Source organism: Erythrolamprus reginae, chromosome 1 (assembly GCF_031021105.1).
Source record: "Erythrolamprus reginae isolate rEryReg1 chromosome 1, rEryReg1.hap1, whole genome shotgun sequence".
In the NCBI taxonomy this organism is placed as follows: Eukaryota; Metazoa; Chordata; class Lepidosauria; order Squamata; family Dipsadidae; genus Erythrolamprus; species Erythrolamprus reginae.
In genome coordinates this window covers 140,891,611-140,908,696 of record NC_091950.1, presented here as the reverse complement: position 1 = coordinate 140,908,696, position 17,086 = coordinate 140,891,611, and the positions used below count along the sequence as shown (strand labels likewise).

The 17,086-nt window shown below is 41.6% G+C and overlaps 1 protein-coding gene across 2 annotated transcripts; it reads right to left on the bottom strand.

The window, feature by feature from the left end:
* Window positions 1–232: 232 nt before the first annotated feature.
* Window positions 233–16,078, bottom strand: LOC139152993 (membrane-spanning 4-domains subfamily A member 8-like). 2 transcript variants are annotated; one of them, XM_070726488.1, is made up of 8 exons: window positions 16,019–16,078; window positions 14,202–14,293; window positions 12,285–12,523; window positions 10,542–10,670; window positions 10,302–10,358; window positions 8,496–8,621; window positions 3,472–3,606; window positions 233–509 (listed from the first exon to the last, which is right to left on the bottom strand). In XM_070726488.1, exons 3-8 carry the CDS (start codon window positions 12,489–12,491, stop codon window positions 396–398), a joined length of 768 nt encoding a protein of 255 aa, XP_070582589.1. In that variant the 5' UTR covers window positions 12,492–12,523; window positions 14,202–14,293; window positions 16,019–16,078; the 3' UTR covers window positions 233–395. The 2 variants fall into 2 exon arrangements, with proteins under 2 accessions (XP_070582589.1, XP_070582580.1); XM_070726479.1 differs by lacking the exon at window positions 16,019–16,078 and having other exon boundaries at window positions 14,202–14,762.
* Window positions 16,079–17,086: the final 1,008 nt, after the last annotated feature.

Genomic DNA, 17,086 nt, shown 5'->3' with positions numbered 1-17,086 from the left:
CTCTTTATGTGGAACCGTATCAAAGGCTTTGCTGAAGTCCAGATAGGCAATATCCACGGCCAAATGTGATTGAACACACAAGTCTATGGAACATAAGCTCTCAGTGTCCATACAAGCAAGAAGTAATAAATAATGAACATCATAATAAAATACATTCATCATAAATCTTAAGATACAACACTCACTGATGGTCATAGGGTACTAAATAAGAATAAACACAACTCACACTAGGTTACTAAATAAAATAATGTAATTAATATAAGGTACAATAAAGAAGATAAAATAGTAAAAAAAAAATGTGGATGGCTGCTGCTACGTTATCCTTCGGAAAGTTTGTAAGAGGCACGTGGCTGCAATCCACTGCAGAAGTAGCCACACATCCTAGTGTTCTTGTTTTACTGAGATTTGGTAATCCCATTATCGTAAGTTGGTGGAGGAGTAGGATGATCTGGTTCAGCTGCAACTTCTCCATCTCCGATGACTTGGTAAGGCACATATAGCACTGTTGGCTGTAACAGAAAAGAATAGTCAATACAAAAAAAATTCTCAGAGACACATCTGTTACTTTAGGTAGGAGGAATAGATTCTCCAGTTGTGTGCTTTTAACTATGATGCTGGCAGTCTCACCAACAGGCTGGAAACCTTGATAACTCAAAGTCCTAATAGAGAGAATTATTTAAAACTATAAATTAATAGGTGAAGGGTTTAGGGCCTGAGTATTTAAGCTATCAGAAATAGAGACAGAGGTGGAGCCTGGGCCATCCATCAGCCCTCAGATGGAGTCAACAGCTGCCAGGTTCCGAAGTGACTGATGAGGAAGAGGAGGAATATCTGGGTCCAGTGTCCAGGGCCGCCATCAGGAATTTTGGGGGCCCATACAGCCTAAGTGTCTGCCCCCCCCATTTTTCAATTTGGCCGGGCCCCTGACGCCAGTAGCAGTAATACTGGCCTATTGGCGGCCATGCCTATATCCCCTATATCTTCTCTTCTATACCTATATCTTTTCCTGGTATTCTCTAATAATTATATTTCACTCCTTTATTTTCTCCTCTATTCACCCTTTAATACATTCTACCTGATTATATTCTCTTTAACCCTCATTGTGTATTATTGTGTATTGGACAAAACAAATAAATAAAATAAAATAAATAATCAGTGGAACAACTTGAGGTTGTGGTGGGGGTGGGATGGGAACTAGCCTCCAAAAGTTGTGCGTCCTCCAACATCAGAAGATTTAAAGAAGAGATTGGATAACCATTTCTGAAAAGATAGAGGGTTTCCTACCTTAGTAAGGAATTTGACTAGCAGACCTCCAAGGGTGCTGTTCTAATTCTATTTTCTCTATTTCCATTCTGTTGCATTATATTGTATTCATTATATTCTATTCTTCTATTTTTCTATATTCTACTTTCCATTCCATTCTATATTCTATTCTGTTCCTATTGTATCCCATTCTATTCCCTATTCTATTCTTCTATATTATATACTCCATTCTATTCTATATTCCATTCTATTCTATTCCTATTGTATCCCATTCTATTCCCTAGTCTATTCTATATGCCATTCTATTCTATATTCTATTCTATTCCATTTCGAAAGTCCTGGGTAGCTTTGAGAAGGGTGGCATAGAAATATAATAAATAAATAGAATAAGTGAATTCTTCTATATTCCATTCCTTTCTGTATTCTATTCTATATTCTATTCCATTCCATTGTATTATATTGCAATGAACCAGAACCAATCTCAATTCTTTACCCTTCAACCTAATGAGAAACGTGCAGCTTTTCCTGCAGCTTTTCCAGCATACCCATTCTCACGGTCCCGAGTCCATTAAACCTTGGTTAGAAAGAACCCTTTTGCCTGCCTCTTTCTCCCTCCCTGAAATCAATTACTCTCCAATATACAATATTGGGAGAAATGATATTCTATCAAACTTTGATTAGGGTTACACCGAACTGGGATCCTGGTAAAGGGCAGGAACATACATACATACATACATACACCAGCCCCACCTCTCTTGCTCGTAGTCCGGCCTGGCTCTGCTCCGCCCACCGCGGCCTTCCCATTTCCAAGGACCAGAGGAGCTCCGCCAGGCTGCTCGTGCCCGATTTTGTCTCCGCAGCGTTTGGGAGCCGCCGCCCGCCTGCCTCATCCTCCAGGCGGAGGCTGCTCCAGAAAGGCCCCCACTGCTCTCGCCCGGGGCCTTCACCCTTGGCAAGACGGCAATGGAAATGGGCCGCCTGCGGGCGGTGGCGACCTTCCTTCCTCCCGCTCGCCCTCCAGCCATTCCCTTCGGTTGCAGCCAGGCCCCTCTGACAGCCCCCCCCTGTGGGAAGCTACCAGCGCAGCCCTCCTGCCCGCCAGCCCCCCCTCGCTTCCTGCTGTCTCCCTCCCCCGTCCCGTCCAGCCCCCCTCCCCCCACAAACGTCGCCCGTACCGGAGCCCCGCGGGGTGACCCAGAGGCCCCTTGGGAGGATTGCCTTACCAGAGGAGGGTCTTGTGTCCCGCGGTAAAGGCTGCCTGGCTGCCGCCTGTGGCACCTCAGGTCTCCGCGCATCTATTCCCCGCACCCACCTCTCCTGGGGGGGGTCTGCCGCTCTGTCCCTTCGCCGTCCCTCGGTGGGCCCAGGCTGCTCTTTTTCTCCGGCAGAGCAGATGGCAGAGAGGGTCTCCCGGCGGCTAATTGTATTGTTCTGGGCCCACCGAGGGCCACTACCAGTAATACTGGCCTATCGGCGGCCCTGTGCACAAGTGCAAGAAGCTGCTGACTGGGCGCCAGGAGGCCGGCCGGCGGGCCCCCCTAATTGCTCAATTTGGCCGGGCCCGTTACACCACTCCCACTAGTCCCGGTCTATCGGCGGCCCTGCCAGTGTCTAACGCGTGGATGTGCAGAAGGTTGGCCCTCAGTTCTAAGCCCCACCCCAGCTCTGCTGATAAAAGGCAAGATGATAAAAGGCAAGTTGTGGCAGACAACTGTTTGTCTCTTTGTTGGTCAGCCACTGATAGTCTGAACTTCTGAATCCTTTCTGGAACTTATCAGAATTCTTTATTAGAATCTGCAGTGTGGGGGTCAGGCCCACCTTCTGAGCATGTGTGTTATTTCCCAGCTGCAGAAAAAGAGTGAGCAAACCCTGCAGGGGTTCCTTTACAAGTGTGGGGAGGGAGAGAGAGAGACTCCTGGTGTGTTGGGGCCATTTTTTGGGTGAAAGGGAGCAAGCATAGCTTTCCATAGGCACCTAGAGACTTTGTCAGCCTGCTGTTAGAGAAACAGAGACTTTTTGCCTGGGCTGCTGGCACTCCAAATAAAGGGAACATTTAGTTAAAAACAGTGTGCTTGTCATGTTTGGGAGCCAGGTCAGAATACTCAAGATAGATGGAGTGCAGATAGAAAGAAGAAAGACAGACAATCTTCTTTATATTCCTTAACAATAACAACTGTTAAAGCTGTTATCAAAGTATCAAATATTTACCTGGTCATCACTACAGCAAGTTGCTTGGCACCCCAAATAAGCCAGTGAAACAGCGATGCAAAATTCTAGTAGGCTGAACAAGAGCAACACACCAGAGAGGCCAAAACTGATACTCTCTGTATTTTCTCTTGGAACCTGTAGACATGTGAAAAGATTGTTGTAATTTGTTGAGAAATTAATGGAATGGAATGCATTGCATTTTATTGAATGTGTTACACCATTAAAGGGGACTCCCAAGGAGGGGCATGACCAAGAGCCGCAGCGACATGGAGTTCCCATCATTCTGAAGGGGAACCCCAATATCCCTGTCACCAGGGGACCCGGTTCTGTTAGAACTGGGTCAAAACCACCATGGAGGGGTGGGGAAGAAGTGGGATAGATTCAAAAATTTGGAAGTCATCTGGGAAGGAAGGAAACCTAAGCAAAGGACTGGAGGGAGAGAAGAAAAGTAAGTGATCAAATTGGTGAATTATTTTGCCAGAGAAGAAATTTGGGACACTTTTTTTTAAGTTTAAAGGAAATACTGGAAAGTTTGGGAAATGGCAAATCAACAAACAGAAGTGCTCTAGTTAAACTCATTAAACATTTTGGAAGGTTATAACTAAAACCCATGGTTGAGAAATGTTTGATTTCAATATGGATTGTGGATTAAGAAAGTATTAGACTTAATTTTTATTGATTTTTATTGTTCCCTCTTTTTTTAAAAAATATACAACATTATTAAATAAAAGGAGAAGATCTATAGGACTGTTTGGCAGTGCTTTCTACTGGCAAGAGATTTTACACTAGTGCCTATTTACCCAGGTGCTGACCTTGAAGTGAAAGCTTATCTTAAAACAAAACACTGGCTATTTTGTCTCAAAGTGTTGCAAATAAGGATTCTGATCAATGTAAAAGCAAATAATGTGTGCGATTGAGGAAACCAAAGGGAGGGTGGAGGCCCTATTTCCTCCCAGGAGATTCCTAGAGAGGCCCCATAGAGACTTCTCCCTCCCTACAGTTTCGGAGGCTCGGGTTTGTAAGGGGAAAATGGTTCTTGAGAAGAGGCAAAAAAATCTTGAACACACGGTTCTTATCTAGAAAATTTTGTAAGTAGAGGCATTCTTAGGTAGAGGTACCACTGAATATTGTAGTTTATTGAGAGAATATTAACAACAGAAGGACATGGCCTACAAATTGGCTGGCACAGTTTTATCTGGGTGAGAAAACATCAGATGCACAAATATCTCCAGAGGCATCATATCAGAGGAACATTATTGGACGATCGGCTAGAAATCAAAAATAAGTACTACATTCAAATGCCCAAATGGATATTTCCAATGGAAGCCCTAATTTACCCTAAAATGTTAGACCTAGACAAAAAAATTACATAGATGAGAAAAATAACCTTAAAACAAGAGCAGAATTGGCACTAAGTGGAATAAAAATTGATTGGTGGCCATATTTGCAAATTCAAAGAAAGTATAAAAAAGATATACAGTATCACAATTTGGATTCCAAAAAGAGCATCAAGAATTGGACAAAATATTATTAGGTATGGAGAAAAAATAATTACAAAATCATTCAATTGCCTACTCAACATAAAAATGGAAGAATAAATGGTAAAGGGATATAATGATAATTTGGGCACAAAATTTCGGCCACACTATCGAATTAGAATTTTGGGATAAATTATGGAATCAAAATTACAAGTTGACAATGGTCTCATCATACAGAGAAAATACATATAAAATGTTCTACAGATGGCAACTACCATCTGTAGAACATCAGATGGCAAGATTGGCAAAAATGTTTCCACATCTGTCTCCTAAATGATGGGAATGCAAACAAGAATCTGGGATGTACTATCATATGTGGTGGATTTGCCCACAAATAAAGAAATATTGGGGGAAAAAATGTAAAAATGGACTGAGGAAATAACCAAACTATAGAACTTAAACCGGAAACATTCTTGTTAGAAATATTAAAAATAAAAATAAATAAAAAACCTTCCAATATCTCATATTACATATAATAACGGCTGCCAGGATCTTATACAGACAATATTGGAAAACAGATATAATCACTACAAACACTATGATAATAACCAAAATACTGGAACATGCAGAAATGTGTAAATTGATGATGCAATTACATGATATAGAGCAATGTTTCCCAACCTTGGCAACTTGAAGCTATATGGACTTCAATTCCCAGAATTCCACAGCCAGCGAATGCTGGTTGAGGAATTCTGGGAGTTGAAGTCCAAATAGCTTCAAGTTGTCAAGGTTGGGAAACACTGATATAGAGGATACAGAATTTTATAAAATTAGGGAAAATTGGTATAAATGGTTGGAACACACACAAAAAAATTAAAATATCTAGTAATAATATACAGGACATTATGGGTGATGAAAAGAAATCATAAGTTAAAAATAAAGAATATATTAATTTTTGATAAATTGAAGGAATAGTGATTCAGGAATAAGAATGTGATAATGATAAGTACCTCTGTAACGCACACAGACACACACAGACACATATATACTGTTTTTGTTTTTTGTTGTTTTATATTTTTAGGTTAGGTTATGTTTACATTATTGTATAGTTTTATGTACGTTTGATTTGCATATATGCATATTCTGTGCATTGTATGTTGTTTCTTTTAAAACTTACTCAATAAAAATTATTTTAAAAAAAAAAAAATGAATGTGCTACATCATGAAAAGGGACTCCCAGCAGCTTCCTTAGGAAACATTCAGAGGAACAATTATATTGGGAAAAACAGAGACACTATCCTCAACTTACACCCATAACTGGGAGAAGAATTTCCACTGCTTAACAAAGGGATTGTGAAGTGAGTCATGCATAGTTTTACTTTTTCTGCCACTGTTGTTAAGCAAATCACTGCAATTAAGTGAATTCTAGTTTCCTTTTAACCCCTGCTGTCTTTTCTGATCAGAAGCTGGCTGGGAAAGTCAAGTGATTCTGAAACTAAATACTAAATGAATTGCTACTAGCCAAGCCCCCAGATTTTAATGAGGTGACTGAGGGGATGTTACAATGATCATAAATGCAAGGAGCAGTCTTAATGTTTTTTGAGTGCCATTGATTCTCAGCCATCCAGGTCATGGATGTCCCAAAGTTGCTTTTTCAAGAGGCAACTGGTCTTGTTTTCCTGTGGAGACATTTCACCTCTCTTCTAAGAAGCTTCTTCAGCTCTGGTTGATAGAGAACAGAAGGATTTATACTCCTTGAAGACAGCTGGTCATTTGCCTCCTTTTAGAGAGTTGCTGAGGCCACCATCTAGTCAGAACTGAAGAAGGTTCTGGGATGAGAAGGGAAATCTCTTCACAGAAAAACAATAGCCCAGTTGCCACTTGAAAAAGCACCTTTGGGATGATGGGGGAGAGAGAGGGTCACATTTTTGGTGCTGAGCGAACTGGTAGGTAAATTATGTGAATCTCACTTCTGAAGCAAAGGACAGCACTCTACAAATATACAGTGATTCCTCGTTTTTTACGGGGGATGCATTCCAAGACCACCCGTGAAAAATGAATTTCCGTAAAGATATTTTTTAATGTATTTTACAAGTATTTGGACTTTTAAAACCCACCCTTTGCATTAAACAGTCATTCTATAATGTGTCTCAGCTGGAACTACATGTAATATCCTACCAGTTTATTTAATAGAGTACAGTAGTACTGTAGAAGAATTTTGCGGATTTTATAATGGATTTAATTTTTTTTAAAGGATTTAATGGATTTAAGCCCCCTTTGAAAACCCATGAAATAGCAAATCCATGAAAGATGAACCATGAAGTGGCAAGGGATTACTGTACTAAAAATTCAACCCATTGATCCCAGGTATTGATAGGGTTCTAAACTGTCCAGAACATACATAAATTTCAGTTTTCCAAAACTGGTTGGCAAACGCAAAGAAGGGATGAGGATGTGGAGGTGGCAGGAAAACCTGGTATAGATTTCAACATCTTCTATTCTGTTGTGGTTCCGTCTGAGGCCCCTCCGGGAACGGCTGACCTTCTGTCGGTTTCCAGCTCAGAGGGAGAGGCTGAGGAACAGGAGGTGCAGACAGACGAGGAGGAGGAATCCCAGGCTGAAGAAGAGGGAGGACAGCCAGAGTCCCACCAGGGGGAGCTCTCCCCAGCAAGCAGCCTGGATTCCTTAGAGGAAAGTGCACAAGCCATAATTGATCTGCGACAACGAAGAGCTACTCAGAGACGGAATCAATTGGCTAAATACTTTCAGCATTAAAGTGGCAACAGCTGGGTTTGGGTGTGGTGCTCTTGGGAAAGGCTAAAAGGCAGACCCACCCTTCCTGGCTTGTGGAGTTTTATCTTTGAGAGTCGTGGGACCTGACTGTGAACTTTGGCGTCTTGGAATCCTGGTTTGTGCCTTTGACTATTGAAACCTTGGGGGTGTGTGCCAGCAAGAAGCTTGCTGTATTGTCTGGACATCAGGACCCTGCTGTACCGTATTATATCCTGTCTGTTGGGAAGAACAGGTTTTCCTCTGTGCTTATTTTTTCCAGTTATAAAATACTTTTGGCTTTTACCAGAGTGTCTGGCTGTTTTTTCCAGTTGGTGTTGAGGTCTGGGGGAACCCAGACAGAACACTATTCTATATAGAATTCTCAAGCACTCCTTTGTTTTTCACTACCTAAACCCCACTGTAAAACAACCAATTTTTTACACTGTATAGAGACAAAACCAAACAATATATCTAAAACAAATTTAGACACTTTAAAAAAAAAAAATCCTCCTCCACCAAATAAACAAACTGGATAAGAAAGAAAAAAATCTACTTGCTTTGTACCTCAATAACCAAAATACTGTATTCCCCTTATTCAACAAATATATTAAAAAAGCGTTCAAATGAAATAGTACTCATGTTTTTGTGACTAAGACCTATTGAAGACAAGATTTTCAAACGAAGCTCAATGGGTTTGGGATATCCCTTCCATATAAATAAACTTCAGAATCCTGCACATGAAGCCAAAATTTAAGACTAAATTGTTTTACTTACAAAAAAAATATTGTGTTGATTCTCATATATCCAAAGACGACTGAGGCTTATCTCGCATATGTACAGGATGATACCAAATAATGCCATAATAGCACTTGTGATGTTCAGTCCTACACTAGTTTTCATCTGAAACAGTAATACACCAGAAAGAGAAAACACAGTTACAGTGTCACTATGTTACAGCATAGGTTTACGCAAAGCATAAAAACGATTAGACCCAACTATGGTAAAAACAGTGGCAACGAAGTTCTCTGTGGCTGCTTAATGACACATAACCAGTCAATGGTGAAACCAGATAACATCCACTAAGATCATAGGAATCAAAAAGCAGCAACAACACATTTTCTCACAGTGGAAATGGAAAGCCCCCAATTCCATTTGAATGGTTTTCTAAAACAAATTCCTTCTTTTTCTTTCTGGATGTCAGTCCCCATTGAAGATCAGATGGTTAAAAGTGACAGGAAAAATGGTACAATTTTTTCATCCCTTAACACTTTGCTTAAAGTAATCCCACAATATTTATTGTAAGATATGACATGCTCTAAGCATTAAATATTAATGTTAGATGCTCTTCATACAACATGACAGAGGGGCAACGAGAGAGATGGGAATGGAGAAACTCTTGGAGCGAATAGTGGGAATTCTGAACATTTAAAAATTGCTCTGTTTTTAGTTTCCCCACACAGAAATATAGTATCTTTTTATCAAGGTTTTCATTTTTCTTCTCTGGAATCCACACAGTGTTCCTTTACAAGACAAACACATTTCTATGTTGCCATCAACACACTTTAAATCAAGGGTGGAGAGAAAGCAAGCTCTTTGCAGGAGGACCAACCATCAGCTGCCTCCTCCCTTTGATTCCCACAATGATTCCTACTCTAGTTCCATATTTTTACAAACATGACCGGCTTCTTCCTAATGCTGCTTTCATGTAGGAATGCTTCTGAAACCCTTTGTCAAAGGAGGAGGATAAATATATATTTTTTAAAAATACTTTATTGTCATTGTCAATACAATGAAATTGTCATTGACCACAAAAGTCATGTGACATCCAGAGACCAGTCCCCCCCACAGAACAATCCAAAAAATAAAAAAGAATAAAATTTAAAAATGATGATGATGATGGAAATTTGCTTCAAGATTAGAACATGCAAGAAGACACCTCTGCTCAGCACTATCAATAGTAATAGCACTTAGTCTTATATACTGCTTCACAGTGCTTTACAATCCTCTCAAAGCAGTATACATTGTCAGCATATATTGCCCTCAACAATCTGGGTCCTTATTTTACACACCTTGGAAGGATGGAAGACTGATTCAACCTTGAGCCTGGTGAGATTCAATCTGCAGAAATAGCCTGCAGTACTGCATTCTAAGCACTATGAAACTACAGCTCACCATTACTATCAGCAATTAAGGAACCTCTGGTAGAACAAGCACCCATGATAGTCATTGATTCTCTCAGGTTTCTCTCATTTTCCTCGTTATACTGATAGGATCTGAAGTGTTGCAGGTTGCTGATCAGGAAGGGAACTTGGTAAAAGGCTCATCATAATGAGAACCAAGGAAGGTTCAAATGCTGAATGGTTGAAGGTTCTCTACTGTTGACATAGAACTGACTGAGTGAAAGCAAGGCTTGGAAGCAAAAGTTGAACAAAGAAGGGGTGGGGGGCTTTTGACTTTTTCTTTTCCAAATGTGGATATAAAACTGAGCAGGATCTGAAGAGAATTGACACAGTAAAAGGTCCTGAGTGCTTACAAAGAAATAGCATAAAGGAAAATCAAATGCTACACAGGTTTTCTCACCAAATCACGACTTGGACGCTTCACAGCTACTACACAAAGTGATCCTGAAGAAATAAACTATGGAAAAAGAAAAAGGAAAACAAACGATTGTAATTCAGTGGAAATAAAAGGGGGAAATTGTCAGTAAACTCAGGCACCCTGAGAAGCCAGATAGGCTCCAATGTAAACAGGACTTTTATACGTATCCCCTAGCCATTAATACCATGATGCATGACTCAATAAAAATGTGCACATACTTACAAATATCCCTCCCCAAAAGGGATAACATCCAATTTCAGTCAAGGGAATAAAAATGTAAGAAACCAAGAATGAACAAACTGAGAGTGCTCCAAAACCAATGTGGATCAACCCAATCATGATTTGGACAGCCTGCGGAAGGAAAACACACAAAATAAGACAACTTCATTCATTGGATTTGAGAAAAGCGTTCTAATTTGTTAGCACCCCAGGAAAGACATCATTTCTATCCACCTTTGAAAAGTCTTTCAAAGGGATTTGGGCTTCTAACTTGCAGTGCAGGTGTTGACCCAAGGCCTTGCTTTCCTATAGTGGAAAAATTCAAAGGGGGAGAATGGACAATTTGAGACACTGTTGTCACTATGTACTGGACCTTTACTCCAGATTATGACCTGGTTTGTCCCCAAGTGGGATTGCTTTTGTCAGGAAGAATAGCATGATGGGCCTTTGAAAAAAAAAGTCACTTCTCAATACTGACTCCTCTCCAGGAGGAAGTTGATTGAAGTCATGGAGCAGAAAGTTATTTCAACTGGCTTGGCTGGAACCAATCTATGACAGGTTCTTCTGGAGAAATGCCCAACAGTTGCACTTTTCACAGAGGAGGGAGAAAAAGAGACCTGGCTGGAACCTTGGCTGAGCTCCACTTTCTCAGTTAGAGAGCAAATTTGTAATTTTATTTAATTTATAAGCTGCCCAACTCTTTCTGGACTCTGGGCAGAGTACAACATATAAAAACAGTATAAAAACAGTTAGAAAACCCCATAGAGAATGTTGTGGTTCAGCCTGAGGCAGATCAAAGACCAGCTGTGTCTCTACTGGCTCCATGCCCGGAGGAGGCTGACAGCGAAGAGGAGGGGGCTGGGCAGTTGGACGGGGGAGAGTCCAGTCAGGAATGTGACGAGGAAGAACAGCACGGGAGCCCCGGGGAGGGGCTCTCCCCAGCCAGTAGCTTGGAGTCTTTGGAGTCATTAGGTGACGAAGCACAAGCTGTCATTGACATGCGACAGAGACGTTTAGATCAAAGGAAGGATCAATTGAAGAAATATTATCAGCATTGAATAAGGAACACCAGGGCTTGGGTGTGGTCCTCATTAGCAGGGAAGGGTTTATAAGGCAGGCAAGCTCTTGAAGCCATGTGGAGTGTTATCAGTTTGGAGTTGTTGTAACCTGCATTGTTTTCTCGGCGTTTCTGTTCCTGGCTCGTGGCCCAGCAGTCTTGAAGAACTGTGGGAGGTGTATGTCTGTTATCTACAGCCTCGTCTTGGCAGCAAGAATCCTATATTGATGCATGGACAATTGCCTTCGTGTATATATTTGGAGTTCCAGTGCTTTCCTGCTTGGTAAGGACATTTTCTGTTAGCTTCGTTTCTCTTGAACATTATAAAACTGTATTTGAATTTTACCGGTGTGTCTGGCTTATCTTTTTGGATTGGTCATAGCTTCCGCAGTGACCCAGACAAAACAGAGAAAAAAAGAAAAAGAAAAACCATTTGTGTCATTGACCAGATCTAGATCATGTCAAACTCAATGGTCCAGATCTGCCAGCAGAACATATCTGAGTCAGAATGTTTTCCATAAACCCAAATGAAACTACCAGAAAGAACAGAGGTTTCTGGAGGAGATTCCAGAACCAGACAACAGCCAAGCCAAGCCAAGTCCCAGAACTTCAACATGTGACTCTCGGGGCTCTATCTAGCTCTAAAATCTTAACTGACTTCGAACTGGTACAGAGCAAAGCATGCGTACCCCAAGCACTTTGGGCTCAGCGTTGAAGAATCTCTCCAATGGACTCTTTTGCTGAGGAGCATTGGTGGGAATTCCAAGTTGCTGAGCTCCATACTGAGGATATGGAATGGATCCAGGTGCCTGAAGAGGAACACTGGGGAATCCAGGAGCCGTTTGGATTATGTTTGCTCCATTATGGGGAGTGACAATTATAGTTCCACTGGCCATTCTTGCTAGAAGTGTTGCCACAACTAAGTTACCTGCAAACAAACAAGTGAGAAAAAGTTAATGTCTTAATATGAAGGAGGCAAATTCTGGTCCTTCTCCTTCATGTCACTTTCAGATAACACTTGCCTGCAGTAAAACTAAGGAAGATTTTCAGAATAGTTCAGGAAGCAGGTAGTAAAAACATACAGCTTTCTCAGGGATAGAAATCCTTCCTTTCCCAACCATTCAGCCAGAACCAAGAAAGCTTCTTGCTTGAGAAGCTAAATATTTTCAAGGAACCACGACCACCCCAAAAAAACCCAAAACAAAACAACCCCCCCTCCAGTTGCCTTTTGAAAGGCATCTTTGGAACAACCATGAGAATCTCAATAGATACCAGGGAGAAAGAATATCGAGAACATTGGGCTACCTTTGAAAAGTGTTCGGAAACTCCAGATCGTGCAGAACGCAGCCGCGAGAGCCATCGTGGGGTTTCCAAGATTCGCCCATGTTTCTTCAACACTACGTGGCTTGCATTGGCTGCCGATCAGTTTCCAGTCACAATTCAAAGTGTTGGTCATGACCTTTAAAGCCCTACATGGCATTGGACCAGATTACCTCCGGAACCGCCTGCTACCGCATGAATCCCAGCGACAGATAAGGTCCCACAGAGTTGGCCTTCTCCAGGTCCCGTCGACTAAACAATGTCATTTGGCGGGCCCCAGGGGAAGAGCCTTCTCTGTGGCGGCCCTGGCCCTCTGGAACCAACTCCCCCAGAGATTAGAATTGCCCCCACCCTCCCTGTCTTTTGTAAACTACTCAAGACTCACTTATACTGCCAGGCATGGGGGAGTTGAGATATTCCTTCCCCCTAGGCCATTTCAAGTTATGAATGGTATGTTTGTGTGTATGTTCGGTTTTATAATAAGGGTTTTTAGTTGTTTTTATTATTGGATTGTTCATGTTTTTTTACCATTGTTGTTAGCCGCCCCGAGTCTACAGAGAGGGGCGGCATACCAATCCAATAAATTATTATTATTATTATTATTATTATTATTATTATTATTATTATTATTATTATTATTATTAAAAACAAAAGGCCTCTTTCTAAGCTTAGCACCAGCTAAAATTCACACAGCTAAAATGTTACTTCCCGTTTGGGCAAGGTTTCATTGTACTAGCCCTCTTGTCCTGTTTTTGGCAGATGGATCTAAAGGCATTAGGCAAGGATGATGATGCCAGTTGCCTCCTTCCAGCAAATTCAAATTCAAGAACAAGTTACTGTGAAAGAAACAAGAGCAGGGATCTGTATCCTGTCGACATCCAATATCGCTCCGGATTTTTAAAACCCTGACCAAAGAGCCCGAATTAATCCCACCAGTTAGGATTTGTTCCGGCCTGAAGAGGAAGCGACTTCCTTCCTCAACTGTATTAATTGGAAGTCAAAGCTAAGCGAAAATCGATCCATCCATTCTCCTTTGAACAGTGAACCTGAAATACTGGATTTTTGTGAGTTTACATGGCGCTTTTGCGCGTATCGGGGACTTCCATCATAGCAAGACTATTTCCTGTCCGCTAATTCTCCCCTGAAATCCTCCCTTCTAGAAGACCTGCGGTGGAGGAGAAGGCCGCGGCTGGATGGCTGTAGTGGAGAACCGGCAGCCGCCGGATGGTCTACAGATTAATTCTATATTATTATTATTATTTTTAAAGTAACCAGAAACTACTCACGAAAACTGCTCAAGACGAAATAGACGGAAGCCCCAGGAAAAATGAAAGTACTGTAATATAACAGGAACAAGTTGATAGGGGAGTTCCTCCGTCTATTAAAAGGAAGGGTTTACTTAATCAAGGACTGCAGAAAGCAAAACTTCTTTCTTCCCCTTTAACTTTAACTGTTGCAACAAATAAGAGTTTGGGGCCAGGAACCTTCTATTTGTTCAGAGGTTAGAGGAAGACTTTCCAAGTTTATAAAGTCCCGTTATTCCAGGCTAAAACGGATCACTGAAATAAAACTCATCCCTCGACCTCTCGTTCGCCTCTCTCTCTCTCTCTCTCTCGAAGTACGCAAGTCCCCCGCTTGAAGGGGCTCATATTCAACGCCTCGGAGATTTCCAATATCTTTGCAAGAGTCGCCAGAAATAGAAACAAGAGGACGCCCATGCGATCACAGCCTCCACCCACCCTTCCCGGAGTTCTTTAGGTAGCCCTCATCCAGCGGAGGATTTTTAAAATCTTTCTCCTCCATTAGAGCTTTCTGTAGCTTGAGCAGGCAAACTGTTTTTTTGGTGTGCCTCTTACATGAGAGCGCCCTCTAGCGTCCTTATCCTCCTATTGCTATTTTGTATTGGCTGTTCTACCAACGTCTATGAGGGTGTAACAAGAAGTCCTGTTGCAGGTGGTGAGTCAGGCAGTTCAGCACCACTGGTGCAAGGATGTTGCCTGCGATGGGAAGCAGTGATATTCCTCTATGATTATCACAGACGTGCCGATTCCCTTTCCTCTTGTAGAGATGTATGATTGACATATCTTTCATTTCCTGAGGAATGGTTCCTTGATTCCAGAAAGACTGGAACAGCTGAGTGAGTTTGTTGACAAGCACTGCACCGCCATCTTTATAGATCTCTGTTGGTATTGCATCAGATCCTGGGGTCTTGCCACTGGACAGTGGTTGATGGCCTGTAAGGTTTCAGTCTTTGATGGTGAGGAGTCCAAGCTGTGCTTGATATCCACCTGGGGCATTCTGTCAATAGCCTAAACTGCCTGATTGACCACCTGGAACAGGATTTGTTACCCAAAGCAAAGTGCAGTTTCTGCAAAAGACGTGGCACTGTGGACATGATCTTCACAGCCCAACAGCTCCAAGAGAAGTGTCAAGAGCAGAATTGTGAATTGTACACCATCTTCGTGGATCTCACGAAGGCTTTTGACACTGTCAGTCGTGAAGGCCTGTGACACATCATATCAAACCAAGCTGAACCAGGAGCAACCCACTACTGGTATATAAGTCTTCGGAGAGGGGCGGCGTACAAATCTAATAAATAATAATAATAATAATTATTATTATTATTGTTGTTGTTGTTGTTGTTGTTGCTAATGCTAGGTTTTTGCTTCATGCAAAGTTTCTAAGAGATTTCCAGTCTGTCCAGTCTTTTCTCTAACCAAGGCAGACCATTTAACCTTGTCTGCAAGTTCCATCATTTTCATCAACTGTTTCTCAATTGTGGGTTATGTTAAACCTCACTTTTGAGTATATTATAATATCCGTGAAACTGTCATGTATAAAAACAAAGTTCCCTGACTTCTGTCTGTCCGCTCATCCTGAAGAAAAGCATCTGGTTTTAATTGTACCTCAATATTTAAAATGCTTCTGAATTTGTGTGGCGTGGAGGCATCAGGAAGATGATTAAAAGTTTCCTTATGGTTTCTAATACTCCTTCCCCTATAACTTGTCCTCTAAATTCATATTCTAGGGGAAGAAGAATACTTGAGAAATAAACATTTTTCAGCCAACCTAGTTTCCCAGATCAAATAAGATGTCTATTGACCTTTTCACATCTAAGTCCAAATCTGCCTCCTCCAAAAATCACAACTCTTACTCCTTACATTATAATTGAAATATCTACATATTAATGGGGTGAAGGGTGGAAATAAAGTCCATAATCATGCAGGCAAGCTGAAAACTTGTGAGATCACATGAGAGCACTGAAATCTCATGAGAGTTGCCAAATTCAAAAAGTATCATCCTCTTTAGCAATTACACATTTTAAAAAAAACCAATTTCATTTTCATTTTAGAAGCCACAATTGACATTCTATTGTGGATAAATGCCAAGATGTCATCTGTCCCTGCATTAGAAGCCATCAAAGGAAGATCCCTAGGCATGACCATATTTCTCCAACACTCTGCATTGTTTGCCGATTGATTTCTGACACAATTCAAAGTGTTGGTAATGACCTATATAGCCTTACATGGCATCGGGCCAGATTATTATTTTTATTGATTGATTGATTTTGATTGATTAGATTTGTATGCTGCCTCTCTCCGAGGACTGGGAGCGGCTCACAACAAGGAAAATAATACAATGAATACAAATCCAATATTTAAAAAACAGTTTAAAAACCCTTATAAAAACAATCATACAAACCAAACAAACCATACATAAACCTCAATAGCTAAGGGGTGTGCTCATTTCCCCATGCCTGGCAACATAGGTGGGTTTTCAAAAGTTTAAAAAAGGCAAGGAGAGTGGGGGCAATCCTGATCTCCAGAGGGAGTTGATTCCAGAGGGCCGGGGCTGCCACAGAGAAGGCTCTTCCTCTGGGTCCCGCCAGACGGCAGTTTAGTCGATGGGACCTGGAGAAGGCCAACTCTGTGGGACCTAATTGGTCACTGGGATTCGTGCAGCAGAAGGCGGTCCTGGAGGTATTCTGGTCCGATGCCATGTAGGGCTTTATAGGTCATAACCAACACTTTGAATTGAGACCGGAAACTGATCGGCAGCCAGTGCAGGCCACGGAGTATTGCCGAGACATGGGTATATCTGGGAAAGCCCATGATTGCTCTCGTGGCCTCCCGAACCCGAACTTTTGCCGAACTTCCGGGTTCAGGGTTCG